This window comes from Paroedura picta, chromosome 7 (genome assembly GCF_049243985.1).
Source record: "Paroedura picta isolate Pp20150507F chromosome 7, Ppicta_v3.0, whole genome shotgun sequence".
Classification (NCBI taxonomy): Eukaryota; Metazoa; Chordata; class Lepidosauria; order Squamata; family Gekkonidae; genus Paroedura; species Paroedura picta.
This window is the reverse complement of record NC_135375.1, coordinates 110,669,199-110,694,538: the sequence shown is the minus strand read 5'-3', so window position 1 is coordinate 110,694,538 and position 25,340 is coordinate 110,669,199. Positions and strand designations below refer to the sequence as shown.

At 46.7% G+C, this 25,340-nt stretch overlaps 2 protein-coding genes across 3 annotated transcripts in view; one reads left to right on the top strand and one right to left on the bottom strand.

Annotated features, from left to right (window-relative positions):
* The window catches only part of RPS24 (ribosomal protein S24), a 324,293-nt gene that overhangs the window by 286,029 nt on the left and 12,924 nt on the right, over nucleotides 1-25,340 (top strand). The window lies entirely within an intron of this gene.
* The window catches only part of POLR3A (RNA polymerase III subunit A), a 53,981-nt gene that overhangs the window by 25,344 nt on the left and 3,297 nt on the right, over nucleotides 1-25,340 (bottom strand). For both annotated transcript variants that reach the window (XM_077345951.1, XM_077345950.1), the window contains exons 4-17: nucleotides 23,670-23,841; nucleotides 20,666-20,820; nucleotides 17,452-17,691; nucleotides 16,171-16,333; nucleotides 14,096-14,232; nucleotides 13,112-13,215; nucleotides 11,227-11,368; nucleotides 9,245-9,385; nucleotides 8,474-8,543; nucleotides 6,989-7,116; nucleotides 5,032-5,170; nucleotides 2,215-2,379; nucleotides 1,044-1,216; nucleotides 130-241 (exon numbers count right to left, since the gene is read on the bottom strand). In XM_077345951.1, coding sequence (XP_077202066.1) covers nucleotides 130-241; nucleotides 1,044-1,216; nucleotides 2,215-2,379; nucleotides 5,032-5,170; nucleotides 6,989-7,116; nucleotides 8,474-8,543; nucleotides 9,245-9,385; nucleotides 11,227-11,368; nucleotides 13,112-13,215; nucleotides 14,096-14,232; nucleotides 16,171-16,333; nucleotides 17,452-17,691; nucleotides 20,666-20,820; nucleotides 23,670-23,841 — 2,041 coding nt within the window. The remainder of the gene's footprint in view (nucleotides 1-129; nucleotides 242-1,043; nucleotides 1,217-2,214; nucleotides 2,380-5,031; nucleotides 5,171-6,988; nucleotides 7,117-8,473; nucleotides 8,544-9,244; nucleotides 9,386-11,226; nucleotides 11,369-13,111; nucleotides 13,216-14,095; nucleotides 14,233-16,170; nucleotides 16,334-17,451; nucleotides 17,692-20,665; nucleotides 20,821-23,669; nucleotides 23,842-25,340) is intronic.

Genomic DNA, 25,340 nt, shown 5'->3' with positions numbered 1-25,340 from the left:
GGAAGAGAGAAAAGGGAGTCTTTTGCAATCACTGTCCCCTTGCCGGAAGGGCGGTCAACTCACATGGCATTTATCAGCAACAGGCAGCAGGCAAGTGAGACGGCAGAGGCTGGTTAGCCAGGCACTCACCTTTGGAACCGCAGAGAGCCATGATGAGGGGGCTGTTACTCTTATCCAGTTCTCGGAGGCAGGCACTGCCGGCGTGGTCTCGAATCACGGACAGCTCCTTCAGGATCAGGGCCTAGGAGGGGAGCATCCGGTAAGAAGCAAGCGTAACAAGGCCTCACTTAACAGCGATCAGCCAAAAGCAGGCCTTTTTCCTTGGAAAGGAATCGGTTCAAATGTACTTTGGGGTGTCACACTTATAGGTTGAGGCCAAACCTACCCTTTGCAAGTGCTGCCAATTAATACAGGAAGTCACCTTCCAGGAACGCACCTTGCCGTGGGGATTTGCCCAGGCCTGGACCCTCCCCCCAGTCGGACACTAGCCCCTGGTGGCCAGAGAGCCCTCACGACTCACTTTTGCCCTCTTGGACTTTTCATTAGCCACCTAAGGCTTGCTTCCGCTCCCCAGGCCCTGCACAGTAAGGGCTTGCCCCGTCTACTGGCCCTGGCCCTCACAGGCCCCGTGCCTCACACCCTCCCTAAGAAGAGCCCTGCTGGATCCGACCAGTGGCTCCAGCATCCAGTCTCACACAGCAATCAACGAATCTCACTGGAGAGCCAACAACAGAAAAAAAGCTGTTTTTTTTATATACCAAAGCAACTTTTTCTTCCTCTCCTGTCAGGTCGATGGAGCTGAGAGAGCTCCGACAGAGCTGCTCTGTGAGAACATCTCTGCAAGAACTGTGTCAAGGCCAAGGTCACCCAGCTAGCTGCATGTGGAGGAGCGGGGAATCAAACCCGGTTCTCCAGGTCAGAGCCGGCTGCTCTTTAAACTATATCACGCTGGCATAGAGGGCCAAGGCCTTCTCTTGATGTTGCCTCCTTTGATTCGGAAGTTGACTGTCTCTGGACAAGGAAGTTCCCTCTAGTCAACTTACCTCCAGCGTCTCTTCCGCTGTGCAGCCGGGCTGCTGCTGCAGCTTGCCAGTGTTCAGAGCTTCGATGTAGTCATCACATTTCTTGTAGCCGGCATTCAGGAGTTCGTATTTTGCCTTCAGCAGCCCCTGCCCTGGGGTGACGTCGCCAATCCCAATAGAGAAACCTCGGTTGGCTAACATGTCCAAAGGAAGATCAAACATGTCAGTAGAAGCCATGCAGTGAACACAATCGTGTCTTTTCCTGAACACAATTGGTGTCCTTTTCTGCACATCAGTGCAAGACAATATTTCAGTAGGTATTGAGAAATAAGTTAACTGGAACACTCTATTTATAGCAAGGAGTCCTGCTACTGAACATTACATTTTAGGCATTTTTCCCCTCCTAGGACAGAACATTGGTAAAATAGAAGAAGAGTTGGTTCTTCTATGCCGCTTTTCTCTACCAGAAGGAGTCTCAAAGCGGCTTACAGCCGCCTTCCCTTTCCTCTCCCCACAACAGACACCCTGTGAGGTGGGTGAGGCTGAGAAAGCCCTGATATCACAGCTCGGGCAGAGCAGTTTTATCAGTGCTGTGGCAAGCCCAAGGTCACCCAGCTGGCTGCATGTGGGGGAGCACAGAACCGAACCCGGCATGCCAGATTAGAAGCCCACACTCCTAACCACTACACCAAGCTGGCTCTCAACATTATTTCCTGGAAATTGGCATAAACACTGCCACAACTTCAGATCCCAGAGGTTAGCAGGGCTGGCTCTGACTAGTACTTGTATGAGAGACCACTGAAGAGGACTAGGCTTCCTACAGGTAATGGCAAGCCACCTCGATTTGTCGCTTTCCTTGAAAACCACATAAGGGGTCACCATAGCTCAGCTGTGACTTGATGGCACCTTCTACCACCATAGCAAGAAATGCATTGCTGCAATCCAATTAGGGATCAGCCAAAAGGAAGACGTTTCCCATCATGGAAGCTGGGATGCTTCAGGAACCCCGTGGAGCACCTATCGGCCCCTTTAACATCTCCTTCACTCAGCCAGCACGATCGCAGGACTAGAGCTGGAAGGGGCCATGCAGGTCATCTAGCCCAACCCCCTGCTCAAGGCAGGATCCCACCTTATTCACTGTTTGGGGTGGGATGGGGGCTGATCTGGAAAGGTTGCTTCACAAGGCACTTACACAGGTAGACAGGAGCCAGCCTGGCGAGACGGGACATGGCATCGGCAGCTTCTACTTGCCCCCAGTCTCTCAGCAAAATGTAGAAGATGTTGTTTTTGGACCCGGATCCTAAGGTGCCTTTGTCCATGCTGCCAGACATCAGTTCACTGTTATGGATTGTAACATCTGAAAGAAGCACCAATAAGACTTAAGGCTTGGTAATCCCGACCTTCGAATGCAGCTGGCTTATCCCTATTACATTGGGTCTATCTACATAGGTCCTGTTGGGCTGTAACATTTTAGACCAGGGGGGGGGGGGAGGTATGTCTTCCATATTAAAAAAACAAACAAAACAAAAACCCTGCATGAAGAACAAGCTAGCTTTTGAGGGGAAAGGGTTCTACAGTTCCCTACCTCTAGTGCTATATTTTATGAGCCAATACTTTTTTCTGTAAAGAGACGTTCCATTGTGTGAATCCCTTCCAGTGGCTCAGCTCAGCAACAGTGCAACAGTATTTAAAGGACATCATGGAGGGATAAGCTTCCTCTTGCCTAACTATTTAAGAACCTCCATTTTCTGTCAAGTATATCATGTACCTTGAGAATACTAGGAAACAGCATGCATGAGGGCTATGAAAATCCTAGCCTGCCGCCTGGAAAAGGTTATGTAGTCAACTTAGAAATTCTTACAAACTTGAGCCATAAAATGAGCTGGGGGTGGTAGAGATGACAAAATATATTTGATCAAAAGTGGGTTGCATACCATCTTGGAATTACTCTGTTCTAGTGTAGGCCTTGGGTTTTATGCCCTGTTGTGGATTGTCCAGAGGAACTGGTTGGCCACTAAGGTGGGATGCTGGACTATATGGATCTTCAGTGGTCTGATCCAGCAGGGCTGATGTTCTTATGAAGACCTTGGCCTCTGTGCCTTGCTGTTGGCCATCCAGAGGAACTGGTTGGCCACTGTGTGAGAAGACAGGATGCTGGACTAGATGGACCTTTACTGGCCTGATCCAGCAGGGCTCATTTGATGCTCTTATGAAGGCCTTGGCCTCTGTGCCCTGCTGTTGGCTGCCCACTGTGTGAGATGAGAGGCTGGACTAGATGGTCTGATCCAGCAAGGCTCTTCTGAGGTTCTTATGACAGTAACAAATAATGTACAATCTAAATGACTAACAGAAATCAGGAGAAATATGGAACATTATCTGGGCAAGAGGGTTGCAATGTAAAAGTTGGAGATGGTATTGCTCTTCCCACTGACAGTGCATCACAGTGGCCCTTCCTGCTTCTCAAAAAAAGAAACCTTCCATTCCCAGATGTGCAGTTACATATTACAGCACACAACCCACACACACACAGTTTTAACTTCTCTGGTCAGCATTTTGCTTCTTGACCAATTTGATGCCCTACTGGGCCCATTTTCCTCTTCTGCAGATAGAGGAGGACCCATCTTCTCACAGAACGTTTTCCCCACAACTGTTTGCTTTCCCCTCCTTCCATCGCTCACTTTTCCCTGTCCAGAAAGAGCCTAAACGTTTCTGGCTTCAACAAGAAAAAGCCCTTTTGATGATCAGCACCTCTCCTACTGCAAAGTTCTGTGTGGCTGCATGGAAAATTCACCACCTTATGACAGGTTGATTTTTGTAAAATTCTGTATTTTCTAAATTGGGATTTGTTCTATGTCAACCTGTCCCAAGGAAGATGGTCTTATTCCCTCTTATCTCTATTGTACCGGTTTTTGCGTCCTACTCATAGAAAATATCTATGACTGTTTGAATAAAGAACGGATCAGCCTCTCCAAGCATACTGTTTAAGTCTACCCAAGGTCACGTTTTCTGCAAAGACTTCAGCTCAAGCCTTTAGATCAGGCTTTCTCAATGAGGAATCATGAAATCCTGGGGTTTCTTGATGGCCCTGGAAGGGTTTCCCAAAAGGGTGGGAGTTAATTAATTTCATACGAGTTTTTTAAATTTATTAAACATTTATCAGGTGATATGACCATGTATGGTCGTGTCAGCTTTTCCCCACCCCCCTCCTCAAATGGCCAATGTTGGGCCTGGAGGAGGTGGGGCCCGGGGTAGGCATGTATGCAGTCATGCTTCCTAACTGCATTCTGCACGATTGCGCCATTTCTGGGGTTTCTCGAAACCTGAAGAATGTTTCAGAGGTTTCTCAATGATAAAAAAGTTGAGAGAGACTGCTTTAGACACATTTTCTAAAGAAATGAAACTTAGATCCCCTCCTCGTCTCTGCCTCTGCTAACAGTTTAGATGGTTTCCTTAGGGCAGAGCTTCATGTATATTTAATGTATATTTAATGTATATTTAAGCTTCATGTATATTTAATATTCACAGCACCATATAGCTGGCTGCTTCAGTAATCACATCAGACCTCCAAAGCCATGGATGGGAGACCCCCGGGAAGAGTAGAGCTGCCCTAAAGAGGCAGGCCAAGGCAAAACCCTTGCCTTGGAAACCTGGCAGAAGCCAGCTGCAACTGGATGGCGCTTCCCACCATTGTGACCTCTTTCCAATACTCTGGCATGACGACTCCTGCTCTGACCAAGCCTGGCAGTTCTCGGAAGCTGAGCCAGATTGGCCCTGGTGAATCCTCGGAGGGGAGACCACCAAGGACGTCCAGGTAGAGGCAAGGCAATGGCTAAACATGTCCGAATGAACATCTCTAAGCTTAGAAAAGTCCACAGGTCACCATCAATTTGCTACGACCAGGCAGCACGTTCCACCCCCACCCCACTCCCTTGAATGGCAACTCCTTCAACAAATCCCTCAGCAGGTTGGCTTGCTGGCCAGGACAGGCCGGGCAGCCCGTTCTACTCACAGGAGTCATTGCTGCAGAGGTCTTCCCCCTTGCCACAGTACTGCTTGCCCTTGGTGCGGAGGTTGGCCTTGACGGGGCAGCTGTCGCTGGGCCGGAGGATGATGCTGAAGACCTGTTTCCCCGTCCACAGGGTTACCGGCTGCAAAGACAAGATGATCAGACACGGAAGAAACATGAGCTCAGTATGGAGGTCCTCGGCCTTGGTGAGCCTGGGGGCACGTCTGGAATTCTGACAGGGTGAGCTAAACACGCTTCCAAAATGGCTGCTGCAGGAAGCAGAACTCACACCTCCTGGGAAGAAGGGAAGCCTGAAGGGGAAATGGTGCTTACTACTCCTGCTGATCCTTTCCTCTGAATGGGGGTGGCTTTACAATGGCCTCATCCCCTTTCTGAAGGGAAACCTGGCAGTCGCCGCAGGCAGTACTAGCAGGTCCCACGGAACCCACGGGCAATGCAGCGGGGAACCCCGAACTAGAATGCTCAACCTGGAGCTTTATAAAGTAGGCTGATGATTTGCACTCCTGTTCAACAGCTGTGGGTACAAACAACAGCATGTCTGCAGAAGGAAATGGAACCGGAACAGGACAGCAAGTCACTGAATTCTCAGTGGAATATACAGCTCCTGCGCTTTCTTGCCTGATCTTAGACTCTTTTAATAATTGTCGGCTGAAGGGGTGGAGAAGAGACACTTCCGTTTCTTCCCAGTCTGCAAGTTACAAAAATATTGTCTTCTACTGAGAAAGATTTGGAAACCAACAACGCCGCAAGAATTAAATGGGACTCACTGTTTGGACAGCGAGCCCTCGCTCCCCAAAAGAGTGCTTCTGCTAGCACAACAGATCCACAGGATCCGATGGATCCCCCGGAACCATCTCCAAGCTGTGCTTCCGTGGCAGGCTTCCAAACTCTTTGAGCCGAGGAGATCCTTACAATTCTGACACAGCACGGCAAGCACAGCCATAAAATGGCTCCTTTGGGAAACAGCGCCAGCCACAAAATGGCTGCCACAGCTTCCCTTCCTTGTGCTGTGAGGGCAGCAGCTTCCAAAGCAACGTTTTGAGAAATCTGAAGTTAATCAGGAGTCTTGCTGGGGAAAAGCCCCACCTAGCCCTGGCCACTTTTAAAAACACCGGGAAAAGCGTTGGTGTGTGCCATGGATCTCAGAGCTGGGGGAGGAACCCTGTTCTACGAGAGAGGGGACGCTGGACTATGACTCCTGTGGCTTCCAAAGCACTAACTGGCCTATATGGGGCTCTTTTCCATTATGTAAGAAACTGGTTGTAAGCTTTACTCCTGTCCCTATGCGATGCATAAGGGGTGGTGGGAGTGGGAGGGTGGGCAAATCCTTTAAGGACATCCTGTAAGAGTGCTAATGTTTTAAGCATGTTTGTGTTTTAAGCAAGAAATAAGTGGGTTTGCCTGTGTCCTTTATACAATTTGTATCTCTGGTTCTTGGCATCACATTTTATGGCACACATGGCTTGGTCCAACGAAGTCTTATTGAACCGTCAATTCCTTGGGCTGTCACGGTCCCATGAAAAATGGGAATTATCCAGGTTATTGAAAACCCAATAAAGAATTCTTTAATTTCTTCTTATAGTTATCCAAACAATAGTAATTATTCTTAATAATCCAAAATAATTACACACAATCAAAACGGGTTCCCAGGTTTTTGATTGTGTGTAATTATTTTGGATTATTAAGAATATATTAAAGAAGTCTTTATTGGTTTCTCAATAGTCTGGATAATTCCTATTTTTTCATTGGCCCGACTAAGTGACATTTAAGTCTGAGTTCGACGCCCCTGGTAGGTATGGCATTTGCTGCTCTTTCTTATGTGCTTCCGCTTCTGGCTTGTCTCAAATCTCAACCCCACCCAGCTCCATCCTATTGCAAAAGAGCATCAGCCCCTAGAAGCCCGACCCACAGCGGCTAAACTGAAGTGCTGGCTAAATACCCGTAGAATGGCTGGAGGTGGAAGGCGGACTTTGATTTTTTCATCCTTGCCCACCAGGACAGAGGCGATGATCTGGCAAGCTTTAGCCCGGTCGAAGAAAGTATCTTTCAGAGTGAGGAGGTAGGCACCTAGAACGGTGGAGAACACAAATGGAATGAAGACTTCAGTACCAGAGTCACTCAGAGCATTTTGACCATTTTTAATGCAACATCAACAGACCAAAAAAAAAAAAAATCCAAGCAAAACAGGAACAACCCTTCACGCTTTTCTAGCCAGTTCCCTGCTCACCTAACCATCTGAAAATCCAGGCTACAGCCCTCATTAGAACATCATGGGGAACCTTGTCCAAAAGCCTTACTGAAATTCTGCGTATAAACCTCCATGTGTATGCCACTTAGCCACTGGATTCAAACTTTGTTCTTTCACACACAAAAAAGCATTTTAAAAGCCACAGAAGAGAGGCTTAAAGAGACCATTGTAAAAGGGAATTATGACGGCAAGCCAAATTTGTAGCAGAATGAGGCTCAGATTATGGCCCTATCAGTGCTAGGCAATTTTCAGGACTTCTGTGAAGAAGATCCAATGCTGACAGGACTCTGTGGCCAACACAGCACAAGCCTTCACTGAGCAGTAACCTCATCCACCTGGACCGAAAACCAGAGCAACCATGGTCTTCCGTACCAATGATAACACGGAAGCCAGGGCGGTCCCTGCACTTTTGAACCTGCGGACACCTTTGGAATTCTGACACAGGACGGTGGGCACAATCAGAAAATGGCGGTCACAAGAGGTGGAGCCAATCACATGGTCATGTATAATGCTAGTAGTATTTCTTTCACATTTCAGGCAGAAGCTTTGCTTAACTCAGTGGTTCTCAATCTTCCTATTGCCGCGACCCTTTAATACACTTCCTCATGTTTTGGTGACCCCCAACCATGCAAGTGTTCTTCCACAGAAATTAAACCAAAACTGACCAATGGCACGATGACCCATTGTTCGTGATTGTATATAAATTTTTCCCCAGGGTTTCTCAGTTCAGCTCTGCCTCTTGTCCCACCATGCCGATCTCGCTCTTTTCCGCTGCTCCAGACAGATGAACACTCTATCTCGATCTACCCCGCAAGGCTGTTGTGTGGATGGTGCCCCCCCAGCCAAGCTGCTTGCCCTGTTACGACCCCTGTGAAAAGGTCGTTTGACCCCCAAAAGGATCCCAACCTCCACTGGCTTACCTGAATGTCATTCTGTCTACACAGCCAATCAGAAGCCCTATTGGGCAAAGGCCTCACCCACTTTATAAAAGCTCTTAGAAAAAATGTTGGTGGCTGCCACGGTACCCAGTGGCACCCCGATGGGACTAAGAGACCCAGTTTCTTGCCTGGATGCTTCTACTAAGTGTAACCAGGATGGCCTAAGCAGGCTTCCATACGGAACATTTCAGAATCCCTCAGAAGCTAATGAGCTACTAAACGGACTTCAGTTACTGACCTGTAAGGAAATCCTGAATGGCAGCAATAAGAGGCTCTCCATTCCTTGGTGTTACCAAGTTTGCTTTGGTCTGGATACCATGGAAGTTAGGGGAGGAAGGAGAAAAGGGAGAGTTTTTTAAAGTATTTGTCAACTGAGCAAACTGACAGCCCACATTTTGTTATCTGTGCTTTTTTCTGTATGTCCCTGTAAGGAATGCCTTGCAAGGTTATGTTGAACATCTCAGCTGATCTGCCTATTGCAAACAAGGAAAATGTCAGCAGAAAAGAGCCAGAGTCCAGGAGCACCTTCAAGACTCACAAAATTTGTGGCAGCGGAGGAGATTTCATGAGTCACTGCTCGCTTCCTCAGATATCATCTACTCTTGCTCTTTTCTACTGCTACAAACTGGCATGGCTGTCCACTGTGATCAAGGGAAAATGTCAGAAATGTAAAGGATTTTCGCAACTGTTCTGTATGGGCATAAACAGGACAGTGGGGTAAGAGGGTCAGATATTGAAGATTATAACTAGGGGTGGGGCAGAAAGGAGATCTCACTCCCATTATAACTCCACCATTTTTAACCCTTCCTTAGTCACGTTTCTCCAGTTCTGTTGCAGCCTTTCTTGCCCTTATGCAGAGGTTTACAGTGGAAACACATAGGAAGACAGAAGCACGCTACAGACCCAATTTTGTGCTACTGCATACAATCTTTGCGACAGAAACCACAAGGCTCCCCATGCATCCAGCCCACGTTCGCCTGCTGAGCAGCAGAAGCACAATTTGGCTTACTCCCATCAACACGAGCGCTTCCGCTTTGGCCTCTTCGGTTTGAGGAAGATGAAGGTTCATCTCGTCGCCATCAAAATCGGCATTGTACGGCGTACAGACGCACTCGTTAAATCGGAATGTCCGGTGAGGTTTCACTCTAGCCTTAAAAGCAAACAAAAACAAAACGCCCTCAAAAGTGATCAGATCAAGAAGACGAAGAAGAAGACGAAGAAGAAGAAGAAGATGATGAAGAAGAAGAAGACGAAGAAGAAGAAGACGACGAAGAAGAAGAAGACGACGAAGACGAAGAAGACGACGAAGAAGACGAAGAAGACGAAGAAGAAGAAGAAGAAGAAGAGTTGGTTCTTATATGCCGCTTTTCTCTACCCGAAGGAGGCTCAAAGCGGCTTACAGTCGCCTTCCCTTATCTCTCCCCACAACAGACACCCTGTGAGGGAAGTGAAGCTGAGAGAGCCCTGATATCACTGAAGAAGAAGAAGAGTTGGTTCTCATATGCCACTTTTCTCTACCCGAAGGAGTCTCCAAGCAGCCTTCCCTTCCTCTCCCCACATCAGAAGCTCTGTGGGGGAGGTGAGGCTGGGAAAGCTCTGTGAGAGCAACTCCAAGAGAACTGTGAGTAGCCCAAGGCTGCATGTGGAGGAGGGAAAGGAAGGGAAAGCTCTGAGGGAGCTGCCTTTTAGACTACACCACTGTGGCCATTAAACTCCAGCTGCCCACATTCAAATGAAAAGGCGGAGACAAGCTTTCAAGACTGGTTGCATGTAAGCTTTTGTGTTTCCTCAAGGCCTCTTTGCTCTGTTCTGGGCAGGTCAAGCTAGCCCGGGAAGCTGAGCAGGTTTGTCCTGCCTAGGACTTGGATGGGAGGCCACCAACGGCGTCCAGGGTTGCTGCACAGAGGCAGGCAATGGCAAACCGCCGCTGAACCTCTCTTGCCTTGAGAACCCTCCAGGGCCATCGTAAGCCAGTCGGGACATGACGGCAATTTCCACCACCACTAAAGGTCTCCTGTTTGGGATCCTGCTAGACCGAGGTTGTCATTCTTTGCGAAGTAAAGAGAAATCCCTTTTTCCTTTATATTTTAATAGACAGAAGACCCAGATAGAGGGATACTGGCTTAGTTAGCAGAGCATGGAAGCATTTAACTGGGTCAAAGCTTTGCATGAGTAGCTTCAGTTTATGCAGTAATACCCCTGGGTCTTGGTACGAGTTGAGCTAAGGCTCTTTGCAGTTCCACCTTCCTTTAATGTTATTGTTATTATGTTGATGTTATTGTTGTTACCACCTTACTGTTAGCAGAATGATGTTCCCTGCACCATTTTGTTGTTTCATGTAAACCGCCCTGAGCGGTTTTTTTATAATAAAAACTGGCTCTCAGCTTCACCCCTCCTCAAGGGGTACAGACTCTTCCTTAAAGACGATGATTGCTTTGTAGATTTAAATGGGTCGCCGTGTTGGTCTGAAGTAGCACAATAAAACCAGAGTCCAGTAGCACCTTTAAGACCAACAAAGATTTATTCAGGGTGTGAGCTTTCGAGTGCAAGCACTCTTTGTTGATGTAAGAAGATCAGAGTCTGAGGAAGAGTGCTTGCACTCGAAAGCTCACGCCCTGAATAAATCTTTGTTGGTCTTAAAGGTGCTACTGGACTCTGGTTTTATTGAATGCTTTGTAGATGAGCTAGGACTTTTGAGGATAACAAAGAAACCAAAGTCCCATCTAAAGCTTACCAGCACTTGCCAATCACAGTTATTTATTTTATTCATTCATTTATTTAGATTAGATTTAGATTTCTTCCATATGGCTCTGGCCGGTTTCCATAAAACATCATAGGATAATTACATGGAACGTTGTAACGAATATAACAATCATAACATATCGAGACCAATATTTCAACAGTTAGATTCTGCTTGCTCATTCTCCCCTCCAGGATCATGCAGGCACTCCCTTGGGGGGGGAGACTGCAGGCAAAGGTTGCAATACTCACGATATGTGCCATGATGCTCAGCTTGTGCAGAGAGGGCTGTCGGTTGAACAGGACTATGTCCCCGTCTATGAGATGCCGCTCGACAATGTCGCCATACTTCAGCTCCTGCGCCATCTTTTCTCGGTTTCCATACTTCAAAAACCTGTGGGGCAGAGGCAACAGGTGGGTGGGGATCTCAGGGGTGCTTCTCTCACATTTTTCATGAACAGCCTGCACATTTGGAATGCGACAGGTGAGGACCCGCCAGCCATAATTCAGCAGAAGAAAGAAGTCTCAAGCTGGCGATGGATTCCCAGGTATAGTCCGTTTCGATATCATCATCATCAGTAATAATTGGTCATGTAATATCCAAATGCATAGGGGTCTACTGCTGTAGAGTAATTACACATTGTGATATTTATATTAGTAGACCCCTAAAAATTTGGATATTTCTTCAGCAGCTCCCCAAGGTCTCAGGCTGAGCTCTTCCACATCTCCTTCAAACTGGAGGTCCCACGAATTGAATCCAAGACATTCCTCATGCCAAGCGAAAGTCCCCCCCCCAAGCCATGGCCCCTCCCCTGTACAGAGAAGCAGGCTTTTCCCTCCAAGAGGTGTTGCTTCCAAGGTGCCCCACCCCAGTCCCTAGGGAATCCTCTATTAGAAAGCATCAATTGGGTTAACGAAATGTTGTGAAGAGAAGGGCTGGAGTCCCCATCCCCAACAGCTGCCCAGCCGTTATTAGATTTTTTTTGGAGAGGCTTCTTTGTGCTGAGCCTTCACAACTGCACATGATGATAGTGGAGTGGACTTTCCGAATTTGTACTAGAACTCAGTCCCAAGCTGTGTGCATCTCCACCCAGCAACACAGAACTTGTGCTAACACCGCAGCAATAACTTTTGGAAGAAGAGAGATTCCCCGACAGCTTTTAACTGTCTTCAGGACGAGAACCGAGAGGGCATCTCCAAAATCCAAGAGGAGGCTGTTACAGATGCCACACTACTGTCAGGAACTAAGTGGGTGAGACCCAGAAGATTCACTTGACAGACCTCACTCTCGGGCTTCAGGATGAAGCTTTAAGCAAAAGCCTTTATTAGGAGAATCAGGACAAGGATCCACACATCGCATCAGCTTACAGACAGGAATATTGACAGAGACGCCGAGGGAGAGGGGCTACCTAGAATATATACCTGGGACTAAGAGAGGGGGGCATGGAATAGGTTTTTGGCGGAACTGGATTCACACAAGAAAAGGGCAATAGTGTTCTCGGTCTCGAGGTGCCAAAATAGCTCGGCAGGCCATCTGTTGTGGGATGTATCCGGCTGTCCAAGTTGGAATAGGGCCAATCAGGGTCCAGCAACGCTGGCTGCACCCTGATTGGCCCTGTCCCGACAACTCGCACCCTCCCTCCCTGGAAGCTACCTACGTTCCTCTCAGATGCACCAGAGACAGAGAGAGACACACAGAGCCCTGCCAGACCGAACACGAGTCCTCATTCCCTCCTATCACTCCTGCTGCGAGGGAGGCAGAGAGAGACACAGAGAGAGCTGCCCCAAGCTGCTGACAGCAACAGAGAGCCGCCCCTGCTGTGACAGAGGCAGAGAGAGACAGAGAGACAGAGAGAGCTGCCCCAAACTGCACACCAGCCCTCCTTCCCTCCTAAGAACAAGCCCTAATTACCTGCTATGCCTCCTGCTGCGAGGCACACTGAGAGACACGCAGGGAGAGGTAGAGAGAGAGAGACACACACACACACACACACAGCTGCACCTCCTGGTGCCCCCTGGGTGCTAGCACCCATTGCATTCCTGCTTGCAATGGGCTTTCTTGCTAGTAGAGAAATAAAAATACATCAAGGAAGACCAAAATTGTGGGTCAGGAACTAGGGGTTCGTGACAACTGCACCTTTTCATCTGGGTGTGCCTCTGTTGAATGAAGTTGGCCCCAGGATGGAGCTCTGGACCACTTCGAACCAGTTTCCTCATGAGATCAATGTTAGCTTTGTTCACCTGAAAGAGGATTACTCTAGTTAGAAGTGGGGGAGGAACTAAAAGCACTGCCGATACTTCTTTCACAGGACTGCCCTACAGCTTTTGATCCTTAGATGCATGAAAACATCTTATGTTAAATGGCATGACACACGATAAAAGCGTTGATTGAGATAATCTTTTCATGTTTAAGGGTCACTTGTGAAATCTCACTCTTTGCAACAGTTTTGACTCCCCAGCTCATTGTTAAGTTAATTCTCTGCTTGCAGTGGGGAGGGGGGAAATGAGTTTAAGCTATGGGTGAACATAACATGCTAATTTCTAAACAGATCTAAGGAACTGATCATAGTTCAGGCAAACTCTTATCGACAGGTCAGTTTTACAACTAAGAGAAGTCTACTCATGTAACATGTATAACAAAATGGAAAACTCCAAAACATACAGTAGCAGTGGTGTATTTCCCTTGCTTCAAGCTGTTTACTACGCACTCAAATTGGTAGCCGTGTTACTCTGAAGTAGCACAATAAAATCAGAGTCCAGCAGCACCTTTAAGACCAACAAAGATTTATTCAGGGCGTGAGCTTTCGAGTGCACTCGAAAGCTCACGCCCTGAATAAATCTTTGTTGGTCTTAAAGGTACTACTGATTTTATTGTGCACTGTGGACCTCAACAATCATGAGCACCTCCAAATTATGCTACCATGCCCAGGAACAACTGGCCAGGAGGGGATCTGGAGAGAACTGCGTAGGGTGAAAGTGTGGTTTTCAATTTTGTGATTTCAAATATTTTAATGTCATCTATTTTCTCTAATTATATTTATATACTGTAAGCCACTTTTGAGTTCTGCAAGGGAGGTGGGCCAATAAACGTTTGAAATAAATACATCAATGAAGAACCAACCTTCTCAGGAAATGTTAATATCTTGGCAACGTGAACGGGTACGGCCACCTCGTCAATTCGCAGGTTTGGGTCAGGTGAAATCACCGTTCTGCCGGAGAAATCGACTCGCTTTCCGGACAAGTTTCCTCTGAACCGGCCTTAAAAAAACACACACACAAACGAGTTAACTGAAAACAGCCAAATGAAAACCAGCTGATGTTGGACAGAACATCCAAAAAAGTAACAGATAAAAGTTTTCTTTAATAATTTAACACATAAATAATTAAAACAGAAATGATAACAACCACCAGAAGGAATATAATCAGCGAGCAGAAGGCTTTCCCAAATGGGAAGTTGTGCACAGCCTTGAAGTTTACCATATAAAACCTGCCATAGGCCAGTAATGTGGACTCCCTGGCTCAGGAGCCTTCGGCAGTGTTCCCCAACATGGCATCGGCCCCAGGCTCCACAAGAGCAAGGAGGGATTGCACAGGAGGGATTGCACCCTGCAACCAGCCACTCCTGCAGGCACAGGACAATGGGGGGGGGACTGCAAAGCACCCTGAGCAGCAGGCCTTGGGCCAGACAGAAGCAAGCACTGCCCTTCTTGGCAGCCTCTGCCCTCTCCTCAACATGGCTGCCAGGGTCACAGAGAAGAAAGGAACACTCACTACTACGGCAGTTGTTACCCCCTTCTGCCATCCATGGTCAGCAGGATCCTCCTCTGAGGGCCTGGCAAACTTCCTCTCATGCCCAACCTGCCAAACCTCGTGCTGGAGAGATGGCAGGAAGTCACTCCCCTCACTCCACATAGCCAGGGTTCAAGCAGAGGTGGGGAGAGACAATTCTACATATGCTTTATATATTAAACTTGGCCCCATCTGCGGATACTTAAAATTGGAGACTGGAACCATGAATGGACAGGTCAGATATTTCTGTGGACCTGAGAAAAGCTCCTGGAGCTTTTAAGAAGGGATGCTCTCTGTGTAGCCATTGTGGAGGTTGCTAAGCAACCACGACACTATTGTCAGACTTCTAGCTTCTGTCAGTCAGAAGCAGGGAGATGGGGATTCTTGTGGAGATTGTTTTATTGTTGTGAGCCACCGTGGGCCAGCCAGTACTGGGAGCAGCAGCATATAAACATAATAAATAAATGTTAAGGAAAGGGGGGGAGCACTTGTAGCTTTAGGAAATAAAGGAAATAAATCTCTCCTGTCTGAGAGATTATCAACTTGTCTGTGACTTCAGGGACACTCCTGGAGAAACTAAGGAGGCTGTGGTTAGGTCACTTTTGAAAAAACCTACGTCTGGACTCCTCCGACCCAGCCAACTAACCAATCAGTTTCACACCTGCAGTTCCTGGGCAAGGTGACTGAGCAAGCGGATGCCGAACACCTACAGAGTTTTCTGGATGAAACATTGGGCCTTGATTCCTTGCAATCTGGCTCCCGGTAATCTAGTTGCCCTTATGAACAATCTCTGGAGACAGCTGGATTTAGGCAGGTCAGTGCTGCTGTTTCTAACAGATCTGTTAGCAGCATTCGACACTGTCAATTGTGGGCTACCTAGCCAACCTGAGGATATGAGGCTCAGCCCTTCAATGGCTGCAGTATTTTCTCCAAGGTCTGGGACAGAGGGGGCCACCGCAACACAAGGACTTTATCTGTGTTACTGAAGGTGAGCTGTGGCAGCCATTTTGTGGCTGGCTCCGCCTCCAATGACAGCCATTTTAGGGCTGCACCCACATGTTGGAATTCAAACTGTGCCTATCTTCTCAAAAAGTTTGGGAGCCCCTGGTTTAGCACAGGTGTCCCATTAATATGGGGTACGATGCTCGACGATTCAGTGGGGGGGAGGCTTTCTTTGCTGGACGTCCACAGCAGCTACTGGTGACGGACCTCCTCGACACTGCTTCAGAAGTTCCAGTTCAGAAACAGGAGAGTGATCCAAGTGACCAGCCAAGAAACGTCAACAAACCTGATGTTCTCGGTGTAAAGGATCTCATACAACAGGGCTGAGAAGGCTTCTGCCCAGAGGCCCTCTGAGGGTGCTACAGTCGGGGTCAAGAATCGCAGAGATTCTGCTGAGACACTCACCTTGCTTTCCCTTCAGCCTCTGGACAAAGCCTCTTGTCCACTTCTTGGGCGCCATGTTGAGAGGAATGCCGGAGAGCTCGCTGTTGATGTAGAGCGCGCACTGGAGCTGCAGGAAGTCCCAGTCCTCCATGATCATCTGCGTTTTGGCTCCCGAAATCCTATGCTGGCAAAAACAATGAGCAGAGTCAACGGAAGCACCAACTCATGAAGATTTGCAGCGTCAGAAAAGGTTCAGCTGTTCAATGGAAAGAAAAACCACCATTTACAAACTGAAGTTCATTATTTATTGCATTGTGAATTCCACATGAAATAAAACTTCTTGCCATGTTTGCTCAGCAATCTGTATGTCTTCTTCCTTTAGAAATGTTGTCCATTGAACACTTGTTCCATTGAACACAATGTACACTTGTACAGTAGACTTTTAACATCTACAAAACAATCTTTGTTTGTCTTAAATGTGCTATTGGACTCTATTTTTGTTGTGCTACTTCAGTCTAACACGGCGACCCATTCAAATCTATCATCTACAAAAGTTCTCCTTCTATTTCCACACTTCAGCCAGAGTCAATCTAGCAGCAATAATGGCATACGGAGACATTACCCTATATTTTTTAGGAATCGTTTACATTTAATTCGATTAAAACAGATCTGGTATAATGCCAATATTCTAATTCCTTTTAAGAGCATTACTGCTACCACCCTTTTCCACTTCCACCACATGGGTGGTTCCGCATGACATTCATTACAGTATCAGCAGTAATTACTGAGGCCTGCATATAGAATCACAGAGTTGAAAGGGGCCTTGCAGCCCGTCCAGTCCACTCCCCCTGCTCAGTGCAGGATCATCCTAAAATATCTCTGATAAGTGCTTGTCCAGCTGCTGTTTTAAGACCACCACATAGTCTTACTACTCTAGCCCAGGGGTAGTCAACCTGTGGTCCTCCAGATGTTCATGGACTACAATTCCCATGAGCCCCTGCCAGCATTTGCTGGCAGGGGCTCGTGGGAATTGTTGTCCATGAACATCTGGAGGACCACAGGTTGACTACCCCTGCTCTAGCCGATGAAAGAGACCAATGATGTGGCACCTTGACAGCATTTTCCTTTAAACCTCGACTTGCAGAAGATGACTGAGGAGTAGACAGAAAACTGGTCCAAACTCTGCTGTTCACTTCCTACTGCGGCGCCTGCAGCCCTTTCTTTACAAATTTTTGCTGAAAACCCCAAATGGAAAGAATAGAGCAAATTGCGCAAAAATTGTGGGAGAGGGACTACCATCACCTTTTTGATCACATCGTTGAGGAATATGATTTCCGTCAGCTTCATGGTCAGGTCGTCTTCATTAGTGCCAGACTTCAAGTCGCTCACCACGGAGGGCCGAATGCACAGCGGGGGGACCAGCAGCCGGGTCAGGACCAGGTCGGAAGGCTTGCCCGATTCTGGGTTCATCAGAAGCAGCGGGGTGTCTTCGGCAGGTATTCGCTTGAAGAGATTCAGGACCACCAGTGGGTTCAAGTTCTCCTACAGGATCATAGAATTACAGTGATTGTTTTGCAAAAGGCCAAGAAAGTTCTTCTCAGGGGAGAGACGCTAACTGGGCTCAGTGGTTAGGAGTGCAGAATTCTAATCTGGCAAGCTGGGTTTGATTCTCTGCTCCTCCTCTGCATTCAGCCAGCTGGGTAACCTTGGGCTCTTCACAGCACTGAGAAAACTGCTCTGACCGAACAGTGATAGCAGGGCTCTCTTAGCCTCACCGACCTCCCAGGGTGTCTGTTGTGGGGAGAGGAAAGGGAAGGTGACTGTAAACCTCTCTTAGACTCCTTCTGGGAGAGAAAAGCAGCATGTAAGAACGAACTCTTCTTCTTCTTCAGTACTCTCAGGGCTCTCTCAGTCTCACCCACCTCCCAGGGTGCCTGTTGTGGGGAGAGGAAAGGGAAAGCGATTGTAAGCTACTTTAAGACTCCTTCGGGTAAAGCAGTGGTTTTCATCCTGGGGGTCGGGACCCCTTTGTGGCTCGAACGACCCTTTCACAGGGGTTGCGGCAGGGCAAGCAGCTTGGGGGGGGGGGGGTGCCGCCACTGTTGCCATTACTCCTGAAGGCGCCTGCCAGTTTATAACCAATTTATAACCAATTTATAACCAATTTATAACCAATTTATAACCAATTTATAACCAATTTATATATACCATCACGAACAATGGATCCTTACGCCATTAGTCAGTTTCAGTTTAATTTCTGTGGAAGAACACTGGCATAATTTTAGGGTTGGGGGTCACCACAACATGAGGAACTGGATTAAAAGGTCGCGGCATTAGGAAGGTTGGGAACCACTGGGGTAGAGGAAAGCGGCGTATAAGAACCAACTTCTTCTAACCTCCAGGTTTGGGGCCTGGGAAGCTCCTCCTAATACAATGGATCTCCAGACAACAGAGATCAGTTCCTCTGCAAAAAAAAATGGCTGCTTTGGAGGGTAGCCTCTCTGGCATCATATTCCCTCCGTTCTCCAAACCCTGCCCTCCTCAAGCTCCAGCCCCCCAAATCTAAAGGCAGAAGAAGAAGAGTCAGATTTTGTTCCCCTCTTTTCACTACCTGAAGGACTCTCAAAGTGACTTCCAATCGTCTTCCACTCCCCACAACAGACACCCTGGGAGGTACGTGAGGCTGAGACAGCTCTGACCGAACTGCTGTCTGAGAACAGCTCTAACAGGACTGCAACTAACCCAAGGTCACCTAGCTGACAGCATGTGGGGGAGTCAGGAGACCAACCCGGCTCTCCAGCTTAAATGCTGCCACTCTTAACTACTACACCAAGTTGGTAGTTTCCCACCCAGAGCTGACGGCCCCATCTCCCTAAAGGTAAACATTTGTCCCAGCACTGCAGGAATGCTTTTGGACATAAATATTTAAAACCACAATGTAAGGAGAGAACATTCATATGGACATTTCCATCCTTTCAATCCATGGTCATGCCATTTGCAACTGGATTTTCATGTGAAATTTTTATTTATTTAAAACACTTTTAATGCTGTCTTTGCACTCATCCAGGATCCACAAGGCAGCAAACGGGGGGGGGGGGGGATATTAAAACATCAGCATCATCAGCGGTTGTTGGGCAGATCCCTCAGACCGCAGGGCATGCTGGGTAACTGGTGAGTTGTCCTTGACCGCAAGTTCCCTTTTACGTGATGATGATTACCATGAAAATGTATTGGATTCTTCACCATGCCCCAACACTGACACAATGGTTCTCAGAAGCACAAAGGCAAACGCTTGACGGAGGTCCAGGCAGTTGCCAGAGGAGGCTCCGAAACGGCTGCCCAGTCTTTTCCGTATGGCAACCCACATGTCCCAATTCACTTGGCATACTGACCCACTGAAGGGGTTTTTGGCACCTTACCTGAACTAGGACCATGGTGCCCACCTAGTTCAGCATTCCATTTATACAGTGACCAAACAGACGTTTTTGAGAAACCAACAACGATTAGGCTTGTGCACTCTGGCATGCTCCAGCTGCTTCAGCGGCCAGTTAAAGCCTGAGGTGGTCAGCACCGCTACGGCGCTGGCCGCCTCAGGCTTGACTGACCGCCAAAGCGCACAAGCCTAACAGCAATCATGCAAAGGGTGCACTTTGAACCCTGACTACGTGACATTCTGACATACCCAGCCTTTGCCTATGAGATTAGCCCACCCCACCTGCTCCTTCTCCATCCCCCCTCCAATCCCCCCTAAAAAACTCACTCTAGTAACTATTAGGGTTCATTTTGCAATCAACATGTATACAGTAACTGCTGCTAGGATCCTTTATGCATCAAGATGGAAAAAAGAATCATCACCAGATTAAGGATTGGTTAAATAAATTGATGGAATGTGGGACCATGACAAAGCTTATAGATGACACACAACAAACCAGCTTTGGAATTCAGAAGAAAATGGAGGCCAATATTAGACTATATTGAACAGTCGAATTCCAGGTGAAAAGAAAAAAATGATTTTCATGTTAACTATGGGGACAAAGCAGTATCTGGTTTGGAACTCCAAGGTGATGTAAAAAAGCCATGTATTCTTAAATGTTAGCTCTATAAATAATTTTATTTCTTCTGAATAGTTTAGTTGTATGTAATCATACGCAGTACTTTCTCTTCCTTTCTTCGTATCTTTCTAAATAAATTATATATTTAAAAAACATTTATATGGAAGAGAAGAAAAATGCCAACTAATGTACGACATGAAAGATACTGTTTCCAGGGTCAGATCTCCTTTTCCAACTAACAAAAGCGAGCAAGAGAAAGGGCAGGGCAGCCATTACGGAGGGCTGGCCCAGGTCACACTTTCAGAGGCTTTCCTTTAGAAGAGACATCCTTGCCCTTCATCTGCTCTAAACACATACATAAAGGAAATCAGCATAAAGCTCCCTGGGTAATCTAATAGAAATTTCTGTTTCTAAAGGAAGAGAAAAACTGAATCAGTACAAGGTTGTTTAGGTTTCTCACTCACCTGGGCTCTTCCCAGCAAGGATTCAATTTCTTTATTATGTTCTGTGGCAGTGTCGAAAGACTGTATGAAGTTAGACACAACAGGATCCACGATTTTCTTAGTAGCCTTGTATTTCTCATGAATTATCTTCAGCAAGCCGCACTTCTTTACTGTACCTATAGGATGACAAGTTAGCACAAATGAACATTTTATTTTAAGAACTGATTTAAGTCCTTATTAATCAAGCATCCGGTTCCCCCATGGTTGTTCCCAAGGCATTTTTTAATCAAAAGGTTTGCTGAGCTGGGGGGAGGAGGGAGCTTTCGCCATCAAGGGTTAGGTTTTATTATGGGAAATTGCTGATTGTTTTATGGGGGAATATTGTTACCCACCAGGAGCCACCGTGTGGGAGTGGTGGGATATAAACTGAAATATAAATAAACTAGCAAGAAAGCCCATTGCAACCAGGAATGTAATGGGCACTAGGACCCAGGGGGACACCAGCAGGCACAGATCTCTCTCTCCCCACCCTCTTGCAGTAAGAGCCATAGGAGGTAATCAGGGCTCTTTTGCAGTTTGGGGTGGCTGTCTCTGTGTGTGTGTGTGTCTCTCTCTCTCCCTCGCAGCAGGAGCCATAGCAGGTAATCAGGGTTTCTTTGCGGTTTGGCAAGGCTCTCTGTGTCTCTCTCACAGGCGTCTGAGAGCAAAGTGGCTAATGTCCAGGGAAGGAGGGTGGGAGCTGTAGACACCCCAGACACATTCCAACCCTCCCCAGGCTGTTTTTTTATTATTATTATTATTATTATTATTATTATTATTATTATTATTATTATATAAAGCGTTTACAGAAAAATGAATTAAAAAAAAACCAGCTAGCAAAGTAATTATTGATACATATGAGAGTACAGTCTGTTATTATCTTAAGAAGTATATAGTCAGTTCTTATCACATATTAGTCCTAACCTAAAAGTTACTGCTGTCTTTCTTAGCAAAGTAATTATTGATACGTATGAGAATATAGTCTGTTATTATCTTAAGAAGTATAAAGTTAGTTCCCATCGCATATTAACCCTGACCTAAAAGTTACTGCTGTCTTTCTTTAAAAAGTCCAGGTAATTGCTCCACTGGCTGTTTCACAAATATTAAGAGGAACAATTGATAAGGATAAACGAATAAATAAAATAAAGCAGAATCTCAAAAAAGACAGCCTGTGCGCTGACATGAATCAGCAGCCAAGGAAAGCAACTAAAATTCAGTTCACATCATCACCAAGACTAAGAATGTCCCGATTAAATTTGTTTCAGAGGGTACGCATATCAGTCTGCAATAGAAGAGCTAGATTTGAGGTATGACTGGACTCGCATCTAGCCGTTCAAGTTTGTCTGTCTTGACCCCTTACAAAACAGCAACCAAAGAAACGGAAACTATGAACTTCAGACAAGAAATGTTGAGAATTCAGGATGACTGTCCATATGTCAAAGTTCTATAACAGAAAACATAAGGACAAAGCTTCTTCTGACCCACGTGGGAATGCACTGGGGATTGACAGTGGGCAAAGGCAGAGTGTGGTGGCCTCTGGAAGTATCTTTTAAATGGTGGGCTCCAAAGCAGATACTTTTATATTAGAAAGATTAGTTGGAGCAGCAGCAAACAGATTTTTCTTTGCCACCAAGCAAGCACCTTTGAATTTCTCATAATTTCACCACTGAGGAAGACCCCTCGGGGGCAAAACACAATTGGTCTATTCTATGTCTGTCTATTCCATGGACAGTTACGAGCATGAAAACATTTACTAGCATTATCCTGAACTTAAACTTCCTGTCACTGCATTGTTCTGGAACAGTGGTTCTCAACCTTCCTAATATCATGCCCCTTTGATACAGTTCCACCTGTTGTGGTGACCCCCCAACCATAAAATGATGCCAGTGTCCTTTCACAGAAATTAAACCAAAACTGACCAATGGTGTGAAGGTCCATTGTTCATGATTGTATATAAATTGGTTTTTTCCCCAGGGTTTCTCAGTTCAGTTCTGCCTTTTGTCCCACTATGCCGATCTTGTGGCCAGTAGCACCCCCTCCCCCCAGCCAAGCTGCTCGCCCTGCCACGACCCCTGTGAAAGGGTTGTTCAACCCCCAAAGGGGTCCCGACCCCTAGGTTGAGAACCACTGTTCTGGAAGGAAGCAGAACCACAGAACCACAGTTAGAAGGGGCCATGCAGGCCATCTAGTCCAACCCCCAACTGAATGTGGGATCAGCCTCAAGCATCCAGGATAAGTATCTGTCTCGCTGCTGCTTGAAGACCAACAATGAGGGGGAGCTCACAACTTCCTTAGGCAGTTTATTACACTCCTAAATTAATCTGTGGAATTTTTTCCCGTGATAGCCAGTTGATATTGTTCTACATGTAGTTTGAACCCATGACTGTGGGTCCTCTCCTCTGCTGCCAACAGGAACCTTTCCCTGCCCTACTCTAAGTGACAACCTTCCAAATTCCAAATATATACTGCTATAAAATAATCACACGACACTTATCAATACGAAGTGTCAGCTGCGGCCACTCACTGTGGTTCAGGGGGTTCCCTCCCACCTCATCAGAACAGGTACCCCAATTCCAGAGACCTTCAGTACATTCTGGGGCTGCTATTCCAGCCCCAGAGCCTGTCTGCTACTCGGGAGTCTGTCTTCCCAGGCACATAACAAACACTTTTACTGCTCCCAAGGTCTGCCGTTCCAGGTCTCTGTGTGTGACTGACAAAAGCTTCTCCCCTGCCACAAATTGAGCAAGTCCTTAAGATGCTACTGGACTCCTGTTCTTTTCTACTGCTACAGACATGGCTATCAATCGATCGGTAGACTAGCACTACACACTGTGCCATTGTGGCAATCAGGAGCCCAGACTGAGTTGTATATACTACCGTCGCAGGCAAGGTACACCGCTGGCAACACAGAAGCTTTGGCCCACCAGTCGGAACAGTTACGGACTCGGCGCAGACAAGGGTGTCGCAGAACAGAACGTACACTCACCGTTAAAGGACCCACAATAAGGACAGGTGTTCTTTTTCCTGCACTTTTCAGAGACCTTTTTCTTCAAACCGCGCTTCTGGAGGTAAGTCAAGCTGGGTCTCTTCAGGTAATCTAAGAACTGCTTCCGTTCTTCGGGGCTCAGCATGATGCGACAACAAGTCTTGCAAATCATCTTCGCGGGAGGCAGAAAAAAACATTTTAATAAAGAGGGCTATTTAAAATATATATATAATCCCACCACTGCACTATAAAGTTCCCAGCGGCCTGAGATGAGGGCCTCCTAAGAAATACTACCATGTGGCTTTACCCCTCGCTGTTCTGGTTGTCCTGAGCTTCGGAGGTAAAGCTGTGATGAAGAGGAGTTCTTCAATGATAACCTGGTGCTGGTATTGACCTTGAAACCCCCGTATGGCTGGGACCAGCATATCTTAAGGACCACCTTCTCCCACGTCAACGCACCCATACCCTTCAGAGGTCCTGCGTTGGTTGCCCCTGCCATCTGAGGCTACATGGGTGCTGATCCCCCAAAAAGGGCTTTCTTGGTCATGGCACAAAAACTTTCAAACTTCTTCCCCACGGAAATTCTTCTGTCTCCCTCTTGTTTAACAGAACCTTATTTATTTATTTATTACATTTATATACCCCTGCTCCCTGCAAAAGCAGGCTCGAGGTGGTTCACAATATATAAGACAATAAAACATCAACCACACCTATATGATTATTGGCCCTCCTTCCTTGTTCTGATGTTGTTCATTGGTGGTTTTTATTGAACTCTTTGATTATTTTAAGCGTGTTTTTAATTGTTCAAACATTTTAATAGTAGAAAAGAGCAAGAGACCAGGAGCACCCTGAAGACTTAACAATATTTGTGGCAGGGGATGAGTTATGAGAGTCACTCAAGCTCCTTCCTTGCCACAAACCTTGAGTCTTTCAGGTGCTCCTGGACTCTGGCTCTTTTCTACTGCTACAAACAAACTAACACAGCGGCCCATCTTGAAGCAGTTTAATGTTTATGTCCGCCACTTAGGGTGCCCAGATTATGTGGAAAGGCAGCATAACAATGTTTTAAATAACAAATACAAATAATTACTAAATGTCACAGATTCCACTCCAGTTATTTGTTTATTCCTCTGGTGATTATTCTGTGTTCCTGTTGGGAGGGCAGGCAGGCATTCTCACTGCAAGCAGAGAGTTCATTGTATATCTTCTTTATCTATTCTACTTACTGTTGTTATTTCTCTAGCCTTTTTAATTATCTTTTTGACTTATTAGTTGCTAAGCTATTATCACAGCAGTGAAGAATTTTGGGAGTAGGTAAGGGAAAGTGATGAGTTGCTGAGGCATTGTCTCCCTCTCATTCAGCTTCACTATTTTTGATATTTAAATAGCTACCTTTCTTTGATAACGAAAAAGGCAGAATCCCCTGAGCTGTGTCACATTCCTAAAGCACCAGGAAGATGCTCTTCCCTTCCTATCCCATTTCCAACTTCAGCTTTATCAGAGCAATATACGGTGGCTGCCCTCCTTCAGAAGAGGGACCGTGCATTGCTCACAGGGACTGTGGCTGCCCTCCTTCAGAAGAGCAGAGGGACTGTGCATTGCTCATGTAGGATGACAGCCACTGACAACAGCTTAGAGTGTTATAGGCAGGGGTAGTCAACCTGTGGTCCT